The 20,678-nt window shown below is 41.7% G+C and overlaps 1 protein-coding gene across 6 annotated transcripts in view; it reads left to right on the top strand.

Moving 5' to 3' along the window:
- PRRC2B (proline rich coiled-coil 2B) overlaps nucleotides 1–20,678 on the top strand; it is a 184,117-nt gene that overhangs the window by 78,983 nt on the left and 84,456 nt on the right. For all 6 annotated transcript variants that reach the window (XR_016312413.1, XM_089675126.1, XM_089675129.1 and 3 more), the window contains exon 13: nucleotides 7,028–7,194. Coding sequence is in view for 5 of the 6 variants with exons in the window: in XM_089675126.1 (XP_089531252.1) it covers nucleotides 7,028–7,194 (167 nt within the window). In the remaining variant the exon portion in view is untranslated. The remainder of the gene's footprint in view (nucleotides 1–7,027; nucleotides 7,195–20,678) is intronic.

Below are 20,678 nucleotides of genomic sequence, written 5' to 3'. Positions count from 1 at the left end.
TGTGGGGATTCCCCCCCCCCCACCCCACATTTGTGAATAATCTGTCTTCTGTTCCCTGCTCTTTATTAATCTTTATGCACCCTGTCCTCTAACAGTTTCTCTGCCTGACATTTGATTCACAAGCAGAGTAATAAAACTGCTGTCTGAATTACTCCCTACCAAGCGTAGAAGGGAGGCAGTGAGCAGTTAATAGCCACCCTACAGTCCCCTACACTCGCATCCTATGAATGGCTATTGCCTACTATATTCTTGCCTTTTTAAAGTTGACTTTCCCACCAGCGAATAACAAATATATGTGTAGGTGCATTCTGGTGAGCAGAAAACCCTGGTTACAATGTAAACTTGCATGTTCCAAATGGTCTGAAAAGAATTGCAAATTCTTTGAAAGGAGACAATTTGCATGTATGGTTTTGCCCTAATAATGTTCCAAGACAGCATGACTACAGTGAAACCCTCCTTCTGTGCGTCTGGGAACATGACTGGGGCAAACTGAGAACGTTTGTATTTGAAAGATTTTTAGTTTTTTTTTTTTTCTTTTTTCCAACCAGTTTTAATATTTAAACTTTCCTGCCATGCTGCATAGCTTCTTCTGGACATACCCCCAGATTGCTGATTGTTCAATGAAAGAGTAGCAGCAGGTTAAGTAATTACTCTGGGTTTTCCACCTGTCAGTGTGATCATTTATTATACTGACAGCACACTGCAGTGATGCAGAGCCACCTTGACTTGCTGTGGTGCTTCTTGCATTGTCAGCCTTAGCCCTGCTGTGCAAGAGGTTGGAAGAGGCTGTTCTGAATACAAATTTAGATGTTTAACCTGGTTACATGTAATATTTTTTTTACAGTATAGATACATTCGATTTAGTTGATTCTTATATAGCTTCCTAGAATTTAACTTTTAAAAATGTGCTTCCACTAGTTTTGTTCTAATTTCAGGCACCTTTTGAAGAAACCGACTAGATCAGGTTAGCGTTAAGGAGTTCCACCATGATCCTTGCTGTGTAATCTGTTACAAAGCCTTTGTTAATTTTGGAATCACGATTTGCTGCTCTATTTATAATTTTGTCAGATGGTTTTTATAAGATTTTATCCTGTTTTTGTTTACACTGCTGCTAACTGTATTTATTTGTTTATCATTGAGCTGTGCAATATTCTAATTTTGAATAAACACTTTTAACCAAGGCCCTTTTTTGCCTTTTGGGTTTTTGTGGAATAAAAATTAGGCAGGATAATTTGAGTATCTGTTGTCTTGAATATGAGAGTTTTAGGCCTCATTCAGATGGGTGTATAGGCTGCTGCATTCATGGTGCCTAAACACGGTCTATGAACGCCATGCTATGGCTGCATACAAACTGCACGATTAGCTGCTGACAGAAATGCCAGCACTGGAGGCAAACTGCATTTACCATCAATAACTGTTCAGATGAAGAGTCACATGGGAACAGTGGCAATGCAGCCATTGATTGATTGTGCAAATTACAAATCTGGCTGCAGCTAACCGTAAACAGCGTGCGCACAGGGCAAAGCTTCTCTGCTGGCCAGTGGAGATTCTAAGCGTCTGTGTCAAGGGCCCATTATGGGCTTTCTATTAGAAAAGATAAAGATGCCACCATTACCACTTTCTAGAGAGCATCATTTAAGTCAGGGGTCTCCAAATTTTCTAAGCAAAGGGCCAATTTACTGTCCTTCAGACTTTAGAAGGGCCAGCTTGTGGCCAGTGGGAGTAGAAAATGCCTGACTTGGTGGTTAGCTGGGGTAAAGTAATTACACAACGCCTGTGGGCAGTAGGAGATTTTGGTGTCGGCGGGAAGAATAAGCCCCATCATTGGTATCAGTGGGAGGAATTAGAGCCCCATTGTCAGTGGGAGGAATAGTACCCTTTCGAGAATAAAGCAATTTGTAGTGAGCGCTCTCAAATGTATACAGTAGCTAGTACACTTCAGGTAACCAATATACCTTGTGAATATAAATAAATCAATGTAACAAGAAAAGTGCAGCGCTTAAAAAATATATATATGAAGGCAATATAAAGTCTATGCGATATCCGTGGTATAGTCTGCAATAGATGAATGCCCTTCCGGAGTATATACTGCCTCGAAATAATAGCAATGCGCACTCACCAGAAACGCATAGATTATGCGCATGTAGGAGGAGCTGTGCAGAGCGTGACGTCACTTCCTGTCGCCGGAGCCACAAGGAGCCCCGGCGGCCATCTTTATTGGGGTCAGTAATGCTGTCTTTCACTTCTATATACATGTTGTGATGTGCATACTGCCCTGCTGCTGTTTTGATCAATAAATATCACCTAAGAACATACTACACTATCTCTGGCACCTGTTTTTTGGGGCTCCTTTGTGGAGCTATTACTCCCACAGAAAGGGTGCCTATACCAGCCAGAAGAGGGATTAATACTTTGATGACCCACCGTGAGAAGGATGCCCACCACTTGGTCTTCGATGGATCTGATATCTGGGATGATTATTCCTACATGCGCATAATCTATGCGTTTCTGGTGAGTGCGCATTGCTATTATTTCGAGGCAGTATATACTCCGGAAGGGCATTCATCTATTGCAGACTATACCACGGATATCGCATAGACTTTATATTGCCTTCATATATATATTTTTTAAGCGCTGCACTTTTCTTGTTACATCAATAGTACCCTTTCGTTGGTATCGGTGGGAGGCATAGTGGCCCGTCGTTGGTATCGGTGGGAGGAGTAGTGCTCCAAGAGCTGGGTAAAGATGAGCAAAGAGCCACATCCGACCCGTGGGCTGCAATTTGGAGACCCCTGATTTAAGCGAAAGCTGCTCACAGATCAGCTGTGACAATACTAGTCCAGCTGTAGGTATGGGCTTGGATGTTTCTTCATCTGGTCTTTGCCTATTAGTCTGCAAGCAGCTAAAGGCAAATGGACTAATTTGGGAATATTTAGACAGTATGCAAAATGTCTGCTCCTAAGGTAAATTGTTACTTTTACTCTGAAGGCTAACTGCACAGTTGCATTCATTCCTGATATTTGATCTAGAGTGACTTTGAGACCAAAAACCTAAATTCTGTCTAACTCCGCTACTAATATTTTTGACCTTTTCCTTGTTAATAACTATGTCCTCTTACAGAGATGTAAGGCCAATGTCATCTACCTTTTTGTTTGACTTGACATTTGATTCTAGCTTTTAAAGACCAGAGTTCATGTTGGTCACAGTATATGTTGACACAGATGGTTAGCCAAAAGCCTAGTCTTTTGGCCATGTGGCCAGCTCTTAGAAGTTAACCCTTTGGTGGTGACCACCTCCCTGCCCTTTAAGGGTTCTAAAAGAGGCAGAGGCGGGCCTTTGGGTTATGTGACCGGTGTGATTGGCTGTCACATGGTCAGAAAGCCTCCAATTGCAAATATCACTCCTGGCGATTGTGCAGGGAGCGTGCTCTCAGCACAGTAAATAGTTTTAACAAGGCTGCAAGTATGTGGCCACTCGGCGTTAAGGCCCACATGTCGAGCGGCCACATATATGCTTCTAGGCAGCGTCAACAGGTTAAAGTCCTTTTTTTCCCAGGAAAGAAAGTATTTCAGCCACCCTGTTCACTTTATTCATCCAGGAAAGTCTGCTAAAAGGTTAATTGGGCTTATCATTAAAGATCTATAGGCAAAACTTTTTTCATTTTGGATGGAGTAAGGGAAGGTTATAACCCCTGTAAAATTTATTATTTATTTATTTTTGTTTTTTGGCATGTGTCCCGTTTGGATAGGTTGACCTTCATTTCTTGTCCCGTAGCCAAGACTGGAAGTGAGAGGAAATCCCTGCAAATTAAGGGAGTCCCTTGGGGGCCCCCTAAGTCAACAGAATTATTGTCCCCATTGTAAGATTCACTCTTACTTTTCTGGGACAACCCAAAATTCGGGATTTTCTTTTACTTTCAATGATTATGGTAAACAGACAAATAGAGAGTGGGAATCTCCCTAACGGGGGTATGGATGGCTATAAGAACCTAATAGGTGTTTAATCCATCTCCACTCTATCCAAAACTGAAAAAGAAGTTTGCTTTTAGTTACACTTTAAAACTTAAAGCTGATGTATAGGTTAATATATGTTTAAAAACATTGCCGCTTCATGCCGAAAGTGGTATGCAGGTCAGAACTCTCATTCAGTTACTGATGTCTGTATTTGAACTGTGAACAATATACCTGGCTATCTGCAAGAAGTGTAAAAATACATGTCAGCGTCTCTAGATGTTTGTTTCCTTGTGTGCTGGCAGTATACTATAGCAAATGAGGAGGAATTCCCCCCAACAGTGCTATAGAATGTAACAAAAACATTATGGGTTCTAACACTATCCCACTCTATCCAAAACCATAAAAGAAAGTGTGGAGATGGGCCTGAAAGTCTAAGTTCATCTTTTGAAAAAAATTACAGGAGCCATAGGAAAAAAATAACTAAATGCACATATTTTTACCAGCAGACTGTCATTACACTGATACAGGGCAGGCAGTTGCTTGAGAGTAGGAAGATCAATAGACTACAAGAGTGCTCACCAGCGCCCTTGCAGTTCCTTGAGAACTACTAGCTGACAGCCACAGGGACTGATGGTACTTGTAGTCCATTCACAGGAAACTGTGAATAAATGATATGGCAGTGTAGGTGGAGCCCTGTGCTGTTTTCAAAGTGTGAGAGCTGGTGCAGGGAGAAAATCCCCTGCTCACTTTCACAGGGAGGGGAAGAAGGTGGATGCTGAACATTTTATGGGTTACACCCTAAATATGGGTGTAACATGTTCAGAAAGGTGAACTTTGCATTTAAGTCAGACATTGAGGCCATCCGTCACATGTTGCAATGATAGATGTCAAGATGGGGGCTAAGTGCAACTTTGGAAACTGAAGTTAGTTTGAGTTCTCCTATGCCTACTGGGGAACTCTTTACAAGCTTGTATATGTGTCTGCTTGCAATTTGGAATGCTGAAGCCCTTTCCACACTATTGCTGTCAACTGGTGTTTGCTTGTGCTAGGGCATTCTGATCATTATGATTGGCTTTGTCTTGCACTGCAACAGTTCAAAAAATGCACATTATGCTATCGGAAAGCAGTGTACCACAATTGCTGTTCCCAATAAATGGCACCATGGCATGTGTGCTGCATTGCATTTTACCACAGTACACAAGTCTGATTGGGCATTTAGAGTTGACACATCTTCACTTTTAGTGCTAGACTATGTAAGGGATTCTAATATTTTTTGTTTTTTTTTTTTTCTTTTTTCTCAAATTATTTTCGTGTTTTTTTGTTTGTTTGTTTTTTTCACTACAATTTACAGACCTTGCAGCTCACATTTTGACCACATCGTTCTGGCTGAAAATAGCACTCCTTAGTACAGGGCTGCTCAACTCAAGAGCGAGAGCAACTTGGGTGATTTGGTAACCGGTCGTGGGACAGAATAAAATGAAATCGTTCCGAATTTTGAAATTTTTATTTTGTATAGCATAATGAACGTTTTCCTTCTGCAGCAGCTCAATGCCAAAGAGAAAAATCTGCTTTCAGCAGTTGCAGGAGTTAAATGAAGAGGATCAGTTTCTATATATGCCACTCCCACCACCCCTCCTGTCTAAGTGTTAAAGAGAATGTAATGGGGGCTGCACAGGCCCCCTGGAGCATGGGGCGGGGTCACCATTGCAACCCCTGATGCTAGAAAGTGGTTGGAGGGTGTGGTAAAAACACATCTCAACTATAACTATCAACCGGCCCCAAACCACTAATGTAGATGAGCCCTTACTGTCCCAAGTCCCCTATAAGGCTGCTTTCACACTGATGTGCTATGGTTTATCCACACCGCGGGTGCAGCACATCGCACCTTCATCTTTTCTACAGGTTAGCCATAGACTTCTATTGTATCTTGTAGGTGTTATGCACTTTATGAAAGAGCACCAAAACTCCTGCATTCAGTTTGAGGTCAAGGTCCTCAGAGGACCGCAAGTTGAGCACCCCAGCCTTGGGAACTAAGAGAGGGAAAGGGGTGTGCCTTTGCTCAGACTCCTTCAGCTGTGTGTTGTGGAAAGACGGAACAGGAGATCACAATACACAAGGTTTTCACAGCATAGTAGTAGACTAAGGATAGTTGTAGACTAAGGCTATCCAGGTAATTGTTGCAAAACTGTGGACCTTGGGACCTGCTGCCTACAATTGGAAAATACAAAATATTTATGTAGTATTTTTTTATATTTGCCTGTCTTAAAATTACATTTTAAATATTTTCCCTTGAACTATATGAATTAGGATGCTTTAAAAATTATTTTTGTCTTCATGATTTTGCAGCAGGGGTGACAACACCTGAAGGTGCAGCTTGAAGGCTTTGGAATAACAGACTGGACAAGTAATCCTATGTTAAAAAATGAAAGAACACAATACAATTTATAAAATCAGAACAAATTAGTGCTGCCCACAACTACTGTTGTACTTGACACTTTTAAAGGAAACATGTCCCTGGGGAATTCTTCCATTGCTGAAAACTTTTTTTGACTGTATCTGGAATTAATATTTTGAGTTATTACCACAGTGCAAGCATTTTCCAGAAGAAAAGTGATCTGCAGACTTGTTCTGGGTCAGTAAAGCTACTGGACCTGCATGATGCTATGGCAACTAGCATGTTTAGAAGGACAGGTCACCATTAGTACAGGTTTCATTAAAAGTTTCTCTAAATGCTAAATATGAATGCAATGTATTGCAGCTTACCAGTCTTTAGATGTGGCGATTGCATTAATTTTCCTTTTCCAAGCTCCCCCCCAATTTTCATCTGGTGAGCCTGCCAGTGACACACCTCCATCCTAAGCCAACAGCATTCACTCACTGTACTATATGGAAAAACCGTGTGCAAATGTTAGGATGAGTTAAATTTTTTACATTTATTTTGCAAAGTCATGCAATTACTGTACATGTGTAGTTGGCACATGATCACATACATAGTGTGATATATTCAGGTTACGATTTTGTTTCTTTTGTTTTTTTATGTTTTATTTTATTGTTTTTATTTATTTTCTACTTAGAGTACTCCCACGAAGCACCGCCTGATAATTTGGAGGAGGAGCTTCCCACAGTACCCAGAGGAGGTGATGCAAGCAGTGAGGAAGAGTACACAGAATCTAATAATGCTGTGCAGGATTTTGGCAAGCACCAGAAACTCATCCCACCCAGATTTCAAAGGCAACAGCAGGTAGATATGCACTTATTATTTTTCCTTTTCTAAACTGAATCACAGCGGCTAAGACAACTTGCAGTGGTGTAAATGCCTGTCTTATTTTGCATTGTTCAGGGTCAGCATGTACCTTCAAGTCAGCAGGTTCAGCAGAGTAGCAGTTGTGTTCAGGGTGGTAAGATGCTGTCAGAAAAAGTGTGATTTGGTTCATTAGGCAACAGTTTGAGTTTTGTATGTAAATACGAGGGGTGTTCAAGTCAAACTGGGAGTTCTAATTTTACAGGTATAAAAAGGGATGCTAGCATGGCTGTAGTACATGCAGTAGTAGGTGGCAAGGGTGTTCTGTTACTCACAGTCCAGAGATCGTTAATCAAGATGGCAGATAGCAGTGTTGGTGCATGCATGGAACAGAGTATGGTGATGAAGTTTCTTGTAACTAAAGGCGAAAAACCCACAGATATCTACAGTAGTCTTCAAGCACAGTACGTTGATAAAACGCTCAGCCATAGTAAGGCATTTGAATGGTGTAAACGTTTCAAAGATGTCCCCATGTCTGTCAGTGACGATCCTGGCCATGGTGATTTCCAGCCTACTGCAGTCATTTCTGTGAACATTCAGTGCATGAACGCCTGATTCTGGATAATCGATGCATAACCTGTTGTAAAATTGCACAGGAGACAAATCTTTCTGTGGGAACGGTGAACACCATGAGGACGAAGTGAAGCAGGCTGTCTAGGATGGTTCAGGCTTACTGACAAATCTTTCTATGCTGAGGCTTTCCAGGCATCCCCTTAACTGTGTATAAATGTAGCAGGGGAGTATGTAGAAAAATAAATGCAGTTTCCACTCCTTGAAATGTAGTCTTTTATTTTATAAACTCAAAAGTCCCGGTTTGACTTGAATGTCCTTCATACACCTTCCATGTTGCTGCAAGACATTGGTGGATGCTGGAATGGTGTCTATAAGGGGCAGGTGTTTTAATTTCTCAGACTCACCTATACTCTTCCCCATGCAGGGCAAAGCAAAAGGTTCACTTTAATGTTCCCCTCCATAGCTGAACATCTCTTTGCTTCCCTGTCTCTCAGTTTAGCTAATCAGAGCTTGTAATGTTTTTTGAAGGGGTCTACTGTGAAGAAAACAAGTATTTGATCCCCTGCTGATTTTGAATATATGCCTACTCACAAAGAAATGATCAGTCTAAAAATCAAATGGTAGGTGTATTGTAACACTGAGAGACAGAATAGCAACAAAAAAATGTAAAGAAATGCATGTCTAACAAATGATGCACTGATTTGCGTGTTCATGAGGGGAATAAGTATTTGATCCCCTATCACTCAGCAGGATTTCTGGCTACCAGTTGTCTTTCATACAGGTAACAAGCTGAGATTAGAAGCAGTCTCTTAAAGGGAGTAGTGCTAATCTAATTTTTTTACCTGTATGAAAGACACCTGTCCACAGGAACAATCAGATTCCAAACTCTCCACCATGTCAAAGACCAAAGAGCTGTCCAAGGATGTCAGGGACAAGATTGTAGACCTACACAAGGCAGGAGTGGGCTACCAAACTATCGCCAAGCAGCTTGGTGAGAAGGTGACAACAGTTGGTGTAATCATTCGCAAATGAAAGAAACAAAACAAATGTCAGTCTCCCTAGGTCTGGTGCACCATGCAAGATCTCACCTCGTGGACTGTCAATGATCAGCTGTGACCACAGTCACCAAGAAAACAATTGGTAACACACTATGCCGACAAGGATTGAAATACTGCAGTGCCCGCAAGGTCCCTCTGCTCAAGAAAGCACATGTCCTGGCCCGTCTGAAGTTTGCCACTGAACATCTGAATGATGCAGAGGAGGACTGGTTGAAAGTGTTGTGGTCAGATGAGACCAAAATCGAGCTCTTTGGCATCAACTCAACTCGCCGTGTTTGGAGGAGGAATGCTGCCTATGACCCCAAGAAAACCATCCCAACTGTCAAACATGGTGGTGGAAACATTCTGCTTTGGGGGTGTTTTTCTGCTAAGGGGACAGGACAAGTGCACCGCATCAAAGGTACGATGGACGGGGCAATGTGCCATCAAATCTTGGGTGAGAACCTCTTCCCTCAGCCAGGGCATTGAAAATGGGTCGTGGATGGGTGTTCCAGCATGACAATGATCCAAAACACACGGCCAGGGCAGCATAGGAGTGGCTCAAGAAGAAGCACATTAAGGTCCTGGAGTGGCCTAGCCAGTCTTCAGACCTAAATCCGATTGAAAATCTGTGGAGGGAGCTGAAAGTTTGAGTTACCAAACGTCCGCTACCAAACCTTAAAGACTTGGAGAGGATCTGCTAAGAGGAGTGGGCCAAAATCCCTCCTGAGATGTGTGCAAACCTGGTGGCCAACTAAAGGAAACGTCTGACCTCTGTGATTGCCAACAAGGGGTTTGCCACCAAGTACTAAGTCATGTCCTGAGGGGCAGTGGTTTTTCCAGACTTGTTGCTTCCCACCTTGCCAAAGGTCAGAAGCCCTCATCTCAAAGGGCTTTCTTCTTCTTTTTTTTTAATTTTATTTTATTTATTATATCTTTTATTAAATTTTATTGCGGTACATAAATCAGTCATATAACAATTATCACAACTTAAACCTTACTCAAAGAAAAATAACTTTAACCCCCATCCCACCCCCCCTAATCATTCCCCTCCCAAAACAGATACCCCTGTCCAAGTAGTTCTTACCATCTCCTTCATTCCCTGTTTACCAATCTATGTCTATGACCCTATTTTCTATTATCTAGTTAACCAGTTTGATTCTCCAACTCTGCTACCGGGGCACCCCACATTTTAAGATATTTTTCAGATGTTTTAAATTCATTCCACCCACTCCAATCTTTTCTAAGTTTTCTTCAGACCTAAATCCGATTGAAAATCTGTGGAGGGAGCTGAAAGTTTGAGTTACCAAACGTCCGCTACCAAACCTTAAAGACTTGGAGAGGATCTGCTAAGAGGAGTGGGCCAAAATCCCTCCTGAGATGTGTGCAAACCTGGTGGCCAACTAAAGGAAACGTCTGACCTCTGTGATTGCCAACAAGGGGTTTGCCACCAAGTACTAAGTCATGTTTTGTGAAGGGAATCAAATACTTATTTCCCTCATGAACATGCAAATCAGTGCATCATTTGTTAGACATGCATTTCTTTTGAATTTTTTGTTGCTATTCTGTCCCTCTATGTTACAGTACACCTACCATTCGATTTTTAGACTGATCATTTCTTTGTGAGTGGGCAAACATTCAAAATCAGCAGGGGATCAAATACTTTTTTCCTTCACTGTATATCTGAAACTGACTTGTTTTTCAGTGGAGCAATTAAAGTTGGCATGGAAAACATGGCTTAGACTGGTAAATATGAAAAACGAACATGCAATTTATATTAACCTGACAAACTCCTTTTAAAATGTAATTTAGTCTTTGGGCTAATTTACTGTTGCACTTGGGCTTGATTTCATGATCCTTGAAGACCCATACTTTGGACTCTTAATTCAATGATCAGATCTTCAGAGCAGCAGCGACTGTCACTTCTAATTCTTCCTCCTATTGGACTTTGGTTCATTTGAGGCAAGAGCTATGGCTAAACTCCTACTTTTTGCAAGAAGCAAATGGAAAAGCATACCTTTTTCTAGGGTGCAAACTTCAGCAATGCCTTGGATGCATTTTATCCAAATGATTACAGGAAGAAAGAACACTCTCACCTCTCGAGAAGCGAGTGAAGCCTGTAATGCAAAATCAGTCTTCATTTCATCAGTCACCCAGAAAGGTTTTGTTTCTTTCAGAACTTGGGCTGAGCAGAAGATTTTCTTTCAGAAGATATCCTGGAACCCAAACACGGGTACTGCTAAGAGAGGCAAAAAATACCTTTCCAATGAATGGGCATCCCCCTTCTGCAAGTGTGGACATTTGCAAAATATCTGGCTGAAATGTTGCACTGCCTTGAGTATCTGGGCCTGCACATGGCCCTGACGTGTGTTTCTTTCCTTGGAAGTGCTTTGAATCCCCTGGTCCAGAGTTTGGTAGTTAAATTCCCTAAAACATCCCTTTCGCCTTTGCATTCGGGTCCTTACTTTGATGGTAGCCTTGAGATACTCCTATATACAGAGTTTCATTCAAGATTCTTGCAACCTAAACTTAGCTTGCGACATTCCTGAGAGCCAAACCAAGTTGGCCTTAGATTGGTGCTCATCCAGCTTTTCTCTGGAGATTTCTCCCTGTGGTCTGGAAGGTATGACGGCAGAAGCCAGCCTGCCAGTCTGGGGAGGTGTCCTGAACTGTTTGTCAAATCAAGTGATGTGGTTGTCACTTGAGGCACAGATACCAATCTGGACATCTTGGAGTTCAGGTCAATTTAGCCTACCCTAAGAAGAGTACCACACAATACCCCCCTACTCTGGGAACTGCCAGTTGGGGTCCAGTCTGATTATGTGAGGGCAGTGTCATACATAAATCATCACTGCAGAACCAGTGTGCTCTCTGAGTGGTGGAATTCAGTCTGACTCAGATGGAACTTCACATTCTGGTCCTGTTCATGGTGCACATTCCAGCAAGGAAAATTGGCAAGTGGATTGCTTAACCCCCTGACAGCTGTATCCCAGAGAGCAGAGGGGTTGCATTCACTGGAGGGGGGGGGAGGGGTGTGCAAGACTTGCACCTACTGGGATCCAGACTCTACCACAAAATGAACAGGTTCATGTCCAGGTCCAGGGATCCTTGGGCCTTTAGGGTGGATGCCCTAGTCCAGTGTTTCTCAACTCCAGTCCTCATGGACCCCCAACAGGTCATGTTTTCAGGATTTCCCTCAGATGAAACAGCTGTGGTAATTACTAAGGCAGTGAAACTGATCAAATCACCTGTGCAAAATAATGGAAATCCTGAAAACATGACCTGTTGGGGGTCCATGAGGACTGGAGTTGAGAAACACTGCCCTAGTCACTTTGTGAAATTCCTTTAAGCTGATTTATGCATTCTCCCCCTTGCTCATACCTCATCTGTTTTGGAGGATAGAGAGGGAAGGTTTACTGGTGATTTTCATTGCATTGAATTGGCCAAGAAGGACGTGGTACTTAGACCTATTTAGACTCGTAGAAGGATGTCCATGGGCCCTACCTGATTGTTTGTACTTTCTTTCCCAACATCCCATGTTCAATCCTGCTTCACAGTCACTGGCTTTGTCCTGAGGGGCAGTGGTTTTTCCAGACTTGTTGCTTCCCACCTTGCCAAAGGTCAGAAGCCCTCATCTCAAAGGGCTTTCTTCTTCTTTTTTTTTAATTTAATTTTATTTATTATATCTTTTATTAAATTTTATTGCGGTACATAAATCAGTCATATAACAATTATCACAACTTAAACCTTACTCAAAGAAAAATAACTTTAACCCCCATCCCACCCCCCCTAATCATTCCCCTCCCAAAACAGATACCCCTGTCCAAGTAGTTCTTACCATCTCCTTCATTCCCTGTTTACCAATCTATGTCTATGACCCTATTTTCTATTATCTAGTTAACCAGTTTGATTCTCCAACTCTGCTACCGGGGCACCCCACATTTTAAGATATTTTTCAGATGTTTTAAATTCATTCCACCCACTCCAATCTTTTCTAAGTTTTTCCATTTTATCTTCCTCCATATGACGTAACTTTTCCATCCTATTAATATATTTGATTCTATCTATCCAATTCCTCAATGTTGGAGGGTCCTGGACCTGCCAAAATTTGGGAATTAAACTTTTTGCTGCACTAATCAGATGATATAATATACTGTTTTTATATTGTTTCACTGACATCTCTGATTTATAAAAAAGACACGCCCACTGATCCTTCTGAACAGGTGTCCCTAGAATCTCCTGCATATATTGAATTATATCTTGCCAAAACTACTGTATTTTTGGACAATCCCACCAAATGTGAGCCATTGTCCCCATAGCCCCACATCCCCTCCAACACATTGGTGATATCTCTCCTCGGTGTCTATGTGCTACACTTGGTGTACAATACCATATAGATAAACATTTATAATTAATTTCAACTGTGTTCATATTCAACACCCCGTGCGTTAACTTAAATATTTTAATCTTCTGTTGGTCATTTATTTTATTTCCCATTTATCCAAGAATGATGGAGGTTCAGCTCCCATCAATTCGATTAAAATCTTATAAATCCCAGAAGTTATCTGTTTATATACTATCTTGGAACTCAAAATGTTTTTTCAAATGGAAGCATGTCCTCTGGCATCCTCAATGGCTGGGAAAACACTCAGACAAAATGTCCCAATTGAAAGTATCTCAGATCATCCAATACAAAAAAAAATCCTTTTTACTCTTTAATTCTTGAAAATGCACAACTTCCTTTACTCTACTATATCCCTTAACCGTGCATTTCTATTTTTAAACCATTTCCCTGAAATATTTTCTCTCCCAGGCAGAAGAAAATCTGTGTCCACCAGGGGCAACAATAATGAGTTATACTTCCACCCCATTGATGTGTGTAAACCATCCCAAATTCTCAACACTTCCCATTTCAGTGTGCTACTATATTAATCTATAACCCAAAATTTTCGTGGGATCCAAATGATCCTCTCTAATTGTGTATTACTTAATATTCCTTCCATTTTAACCCAACACCGACATGTAATACTTCCTCATATTTGGCAGATTTAATCTTCCTTTCTCTTTATTGTAACATAAAGTTTCATACTTAATTCTTGGTTTCTTATTAACCCATATGAACTTCAATCTCAATTTTCTTATTGTCCTAAAAAGGATCCGGGTAAATATATTGAGAGCATTTGAAACTTATACAGTATTTTTGGGACACTTACAGTATTAACCAGATTAATACTCCCAATCCAACACCCACCCTACTGAATGTCTTCTCAACTCATCTTTTACTTAATTTATTAATAGGATATAATTAACTTGATATAAATCCTTTATTGAGGAGGTTAACTGTATTCCCAGATAGCCTAATTCCTTTTCCCTCCATGTAAATGGGAAATCTTCTTGTAAGGCCATCCTCTCCGCCTTTGATATATTAATATTTAAAATATCAGATTTTGTGGGGTTTATTTTTAGATTAGATGGCTCTCTATAGTGTTTTAATAATCCCATTAAATTAGGCAACGTCAATCTAGGATTCACAATATAAAACAACATAACGTCTGCGTACGCTGCTACCTTATGTTTTACTTCTCCTATCTTAATTCCAGTGATATCTATACTCTTTCTTACCGACGCCAAATGTGGTTCCAGGGATAAGACAAACATAGGGGATAATGGGCATCCCTATCTGGTTCCATTATACATTCTAAAGCTCCCCAACAAGGACCCATTAACCTTCACAGCTGCTGATGGTCTATTATAAAGCCCTTTTATCCACCTCACCATTTTTTCTCCTAGTCCAATTGCCTCGAACGTATTGATAAATCCCCAGTCTACCCTATCAAAGGCTTTTTCTGCATCGATTGGCAATATAATTGTCGGCTGCCTGCCTATTTTTACTTTTTGCAAAAGGAGCAGTGTTCTTAAACCATTGACTCTTTCCCTTCCTGGGATAAATCCCACTTGATAAAGATGTATCCACTCTGGCATCAGTTCTTTCATCCTGGTAGCTAGTACTTTTGCAAACAATTTAGTATCAGTATTTAATAGAGATATAGGTCTATAGCTGGCGCATTGTGAACTATCTTTCCCCTCTTTAAGCATAATTGTTATATATGCGTGCAATGATTCCTCTCTAACCATCAGGGCCAGGACTCTTTTTCCTCCTACCGAACTCTTCAGGGCCACTCTAATTTCTTCCTGGGAGATTACCCGTTATAGGGATGCTAGTTTATCTTCTGCAATTCTTGGTAGATCTACCGCCTTTAAAAATTCTTGCCTTCTCCTCTTTATCTCCTCCTCTTCATCTCTTCCTCTGTTACTTTTTGATTTATAGGGTTCATCTTATAAAGCCTACTATAAAACTCGTCAGCGATACCAGTGGTTGAGTAGATCAATTCCCCATCATCATCCTTGATTTTCTCTATATAATTTTTTTATTTCTTTTGTTTCTATATTTTCATCGTACGTTTTCCTGGTCTATTCCTCCACCTGGTATCTTTCCTTTGTCACTCTCTGTTAAAGACTTTCCTTGTTTTCTCTTCTACTTAGTCCTTCAGTTCTTCTCTTTTTAAGGGTGATCTTCAAATGGAAATCTGTATCCTGCTTTTTTTATGTGCCTGTTCTAGTTCATATAACTCTTCAATTACCTCCTTTAATTTCTTCTCTCGATCTTCTTCTTTTTTTTTTTGTCCTTGCAGTAATCAAGATTCCCCTCATATAGGCTTTATGTGCCTCCCATATAGTAGCCACTGAAGAGTTCCTCGGTTTCGTTCAGAGCAAAAAATTGCTCTAACTCTTCCCTTTTTTTTATTTCAGGGTCTTGTATAAGTGTCTCATTTAGTCTCCACATAGCCATCTTATTTCCCTCACCTCCCACCCGTAATCTAACCGTGACAGGGGCATGATTTGAAACGGATATAATCTCTATGTCTGATTTAACCAAGTCTTCTAATTGTCTATGCTCTATTAGTGCATAGTCCAAACGTGAAAACGATCCTTGCGCAGAAGAGAAGGTATAATGTCTTTCTCTGGGGTGTTTTTACTCTCCAGGAGTCTATTAATTGATTTTGATGAAGCCACCTTTTCACCCTTCTCAATTTTCTACCTCCCTCCCTCTGACCACTCGGACGCATCCATCCATGGATCCAAGCAACAATTAAAGTCCCCTGCCAATACCCGTCTTAAATTCAATAATTTTCCTAAGCAAATCTAAGAGGAAACCCTCTGGATTTTTATTTGGACAGTAGATATTAACCAATGTATATATTTGTTCTTTCATTTTCCCTTTTACGGCTAAGTACCGACCCTCTGGATCTACCATTTTTTTCCTCAACCTCAAAGTCTATATTTTTTTGCAAATCCTATTGCAACTCCTTTGGTGTTCTTTATTGGAGGATCCGCGTAATACCAGGTTGGATGGTACCTCGAATAGAACTTCACATTGGTATCATGCAGAAGATGTGTCTCTTGTAAGAAAACCATATCTATGGAGTATTGGTGCAGTTCCCTAAGTATCTTATATCTTTAGTCGGAGAATTAAGACCTTTCACATTATAAGTCATAATAGTAATCCAACTCATGTCTGTTAACTATTTCTCTTCAGCTCTATATTTCCGTTTACAGGTAGGGAAACAAAAGCTATTCAACTCATGGACAGCAACTCTATCCCCAATTACCCCCCCCCCCCCCCCCACCCCCCCCTCCTAAAATCTCCCTGGCCTTTATAATGCCCTGGAATCTGACGTGGGACCCCCTCACTAGTGATTCCTGATTTGGGGTATGGCTCTGAACATGCATGCCAGTCCTGACCCCCTGCTCTCAGCATGGGGGCTTTCCTTTTTTTTCCTTCTACTTAGATCCCTGAAAAGGCCTCCAGACGCCCTACCATTCCTAAAATATCTTACTAAAGGTTATTCCCTGGAACCGAGTAGAGAGCAAAGGGGGAAGGGAGGAGAGAGAGAGAGAGAGAGAGGAAAAAAAAAAGAGAGGGGGGACTAAAAAAAAAAAAAAAACTCTCCCTCTTTCTCCTCTCTCTTCCCCCACCTCCCTCTACCTTCTTTTATTCACTTGCTGCCATTTCTCATTTCCTAACTCTGTTCTCTCATTTGACTCCTCTGACCACCCCACTATGTCAACAGTCTGCAATTGCAATTTTTCACAGAAGTCTCTTAATTCCTCTGGGAATCTGTCTTGCCGATTTTCCTTTCTATCCACCCGATCAATGACGCCGGGAACCCCCAGATATATCAAAATTTCTCCTCTCATCCGGCCTATCAACCGTTTCAGTACTCTTCTTCTAGCTAGAGTCTCGGAAGCTGCGGCCACATAAATCTGCAAGTTTGTTTCACCAAATTTTATTTCAGAGGTCTCCCGTAGTTCTTTCTATATTCTCTCTCTATCTTCATAATGGTGGAAGCAGACAATCACATCTCTTGGGAACTCTGACGAGATTCCTGGTCGACGTCTAATTCTTTATACTCTCTCAATATTTAAAGGGTCTATGTCTGATATTCCTAACGGGGTTAAGCACACTCTTTATTTTTTCCCGCAGGTCCTCTTCTCCTGTATCTTCTGCTAGACCCCGAATCCTCAAATTATTCCTCCTCTCTCTGTTTTCTTGATCCTCTAATTTATATGATGGCTTCCTTTGTTCCCTTCTCTTCTACTTGCATTTCCAATTTGCTAATCTGCTGGACTTTTGCCTCCTTTTTCTTCTTCTATTCTTGTTAACATTCGTCCTAGGTCCTTGTGAATCACCGCCATTTCTTTTTTTATGGAACATTCTAGCTTAGCGAACATTTTGCCATCTCACTTTTTGTAGGAATTTGGGGTAAAGCACCTGTTGGTCCCTCCCTTTTTGTTTTATTACATTGTCGGAATTTATAGACTCATTCATTAAATTTCCATCCTGCAATTCTAATAGACTAGATTGTTCTGCGTCGTACTTTTTACTTCTTTCCTGTTGGTTTTCTGGACCATGTACCTCAGGACTTTTTTCTTATATTGGCATGTATTTCTTAATTATACTCGTGTTTAAGTTCTATTTGAGGGGTTTTTGCCCCTCCTCCCTTGGCGGATCTTCTCTTCATATTGATTGGGTTTCTCCAAAAGTAATTTATGCACTGCTCTATATAAGGCCCCTCCTTCTAGATGGTCACCGTCCGGTGAACAGACCTGGATAGATTTAGGCAAAAATATAATATTGACACACTTCCTTAAAGACACTTAACGTGACCTTTTGAGATCACCCAGGACTTTCTTCTTTCACCCGCATGGTCCCTTCTCTCAAATGTCCAATCACTTATAATAGAAACAAAACGATATTAGTATAAGTGTCTATCCATTGTTGACTCACCATTTCCATCCGCTCTTGGTGCTCTGTCTCCTTGTGGGGTGACCTAGGTGAGGGATTCTTCATTCCAGCATATCTACAGAGTCATGTGCTAGCGGGTGTCTCGAGGTCTCTGTTCTCACCATGGAGATCCCCCCTGCGGTCCCTCCTAGGATCTCTCCAGGATCCGACCTCTCTGGGGACTCCTTCCTCTTACAGGCTCAGCACACCTCCACAAGCCGCCGACTGGTTCTGATCCCTCTGGAGGCTCCAGGGGCTGCTCCTCCAACAGATCCCTCTGGCCACTTCTCCTCTCCACTGCAGGTGCCGTTGCCTTCCACCGCTCCTGATTAAACAGGGCACACAGAGCAGGTGCCGACACCCAGCGCTCCTCTCCCCCCAGGTAGGGAGGACTGGCACTTCCCAGGTGTGTCTCAGTAGCCAGGCAGCATAGACAGGAGCAGGACAGGAGAGCCGGCACTACGTAATCTGACCTCCGGGATCCCGATGCTCTGCGGCCGCAGGGTGTCAGTCCCGCACTAGGCAGCCTCCCAGCTTACTAGCGTCTGGAGCTCCTTCCCACCGTGCACTCACAGCACCATGTTCATGCCTCTCCCCCCATGTCATGGATCTCAAAGGGCTTTCCACCGCATGTGGAAAGTAAACTGCTGGGTTCAAAAGGGGCAATCTTCATCCCTGGAAATAGTCCACGGCATGGGTTTTATCCTTTCTTCAGTCAGGAATGGATAAGACCCTGGCCCTGAAGGGACTAATAAAGTTTCTGCCTTGTTGCTTTTTCAGAAACCGCTAGCTTTTCTATTCCTTGGTTTTAGTCTTTTTACAAAGGATGGTTCACATTGTACCCATCGCTAAGCTTTCTGTTGACTCTGTAGGACATTAGCCTTCTGGTGTCAGTCCTTCAGAGGCCACCATTTGCCCATGTTTGGAACATTGCTCTTCCTCTTGTATCATACAAGGTTGCCTTTCATGTGGCTGTCACTTTGATCAGAAGTGTGTCTTAGCTTGCATCCTTTTCCTATAAACAATCCTTTCCTATTTTCTTCAAGGACAGGGTTGTTTTATGGCCTCCAAACTACTGTCTCCCTAGGGTGGTCTTGGTATTTTATTTAAATCAGGACAAGTGTTGTCGTCCTTTTGTCTGGCTCCTAAGCATTCCAAATAGATTGCTCTCCACTGCCTGTATATAATTAGGGCTGTGCAATTTTATCTTGTAGCAACAGCCTGGATTCCTCAGCCTGTCCCTCTGTGTTACCTGAAGGCTTCCATAAGGGACAGGCTGCCTATCAATTTACAGTTTCTAGATGGATTTGGCAGATCCTTACTCAGGTGTATGAGGGTAAAAAGGTCCCCCCTACTTTCCCTGTGAAGGCTCGCTCCACCAGAAGTGTCAATGCGTCATGGACTTTCCAGCATCATGCCTAAGGTTCCCAGGTCTATAAAACTGCCACCTGGTCTTCTGCATACATTTTGACAAGGTTTACCAGATGGATGTACCGGCTTCCTTGGACACTGGCCTTGGTCAGAAAGGTCTTCCAAGCGACCCTGTGAGGTCTTGACTTTTATTTTTGTTAGTTTCTTGGTGGGCTTGTTAGCTGCTGTTTGCTATTGCCAGCCCCTCTTGGGATTGATTTTGAAAGTCCCTCAGGATTTACTCTCTTGTATCCTGTGGCATATGCTTAAGAGAGGACTTTTTAGCTACCTGTAAAATCTTTCTTGCACAAGACACAGGTGACTCCCCTCTTGTTTCACTCCGATATTTCTTGCTTACAAAACAGAGGCAATGCTGGGATTGGGTATGGTTATGCAGGGCTAAGTCAAGGTGGAGGAAGTGGCACATATAACCCAGTGGTGTAAGGCTTCATGCACACTGGATGTTACATATCGTAGTTTTTTAGTGTCTTTAGCAAAACTATATTCCACAAAAACTTGAGGCTCATAAACGCTGGATAGCTGTGTCTTGCAGCATTAGACTGTTTTTACAGCTGAAAAACTCCTTCTCAAACGCAGTAGTTCTATGTTTACTTTTCCAGCCCGAAAATGCCTCTGCCAAAAAACGCTGATAAAAGCCTGTGTGTGATTGGACACATACGATAGCATGCTTGGGAGTTTACTAGCTATAGAAAAATACTCCTGATGCCCAAAACAACAGTTGTAAAAATGCCCATTGTGCATGAGAATTAATTCTCTAGTGCCCTGTGATGTACCTCAGGAAAGGTGTTTTACAGGGAAGTTAAAAAAAAATAAATCTTTTTTTTTTTTTTTTTTTACAAACTGGGTAATTGATTATGGATTACTGAAAATAATGCAGGCCATAGATGGGGAGAAAAACTGCAGATTTTTCTTTTAAAAAACGAAAAATCGGTTGTTCAAGTGGCCGACGTTACCATCAATGGTAAAAAAAATCGGCCGATTTTCTACCCGTCTAGAGCCGGCAAAAAGTGTCCCTGCAGAGAGCTCTGCTATTTCTTTGACAGTTCTCTGACAGTTCCTTGACATTTATAGAAGTTGCAACAATGTATCTATTTGTT

The sequence above is a fragment of the Staurois parvus genome, unplaced genomic scaffold (assembly GCF_062004578.1).
Source record: "Staurois parvus isolate SC_StPar_1 unplaced genomic scaffold, SC_StPar_1.0 ptg000154l, whole genome shotgun sequence".
Lineage (NCBI taxonomy): Eukaryota > Metazoa > Chordata > Amphibia > Anura > Ranidae > Staurois > Staurois parvus.
This window is presented reverse-complemented; position numbering and strand designations above follow the sequence as displayed.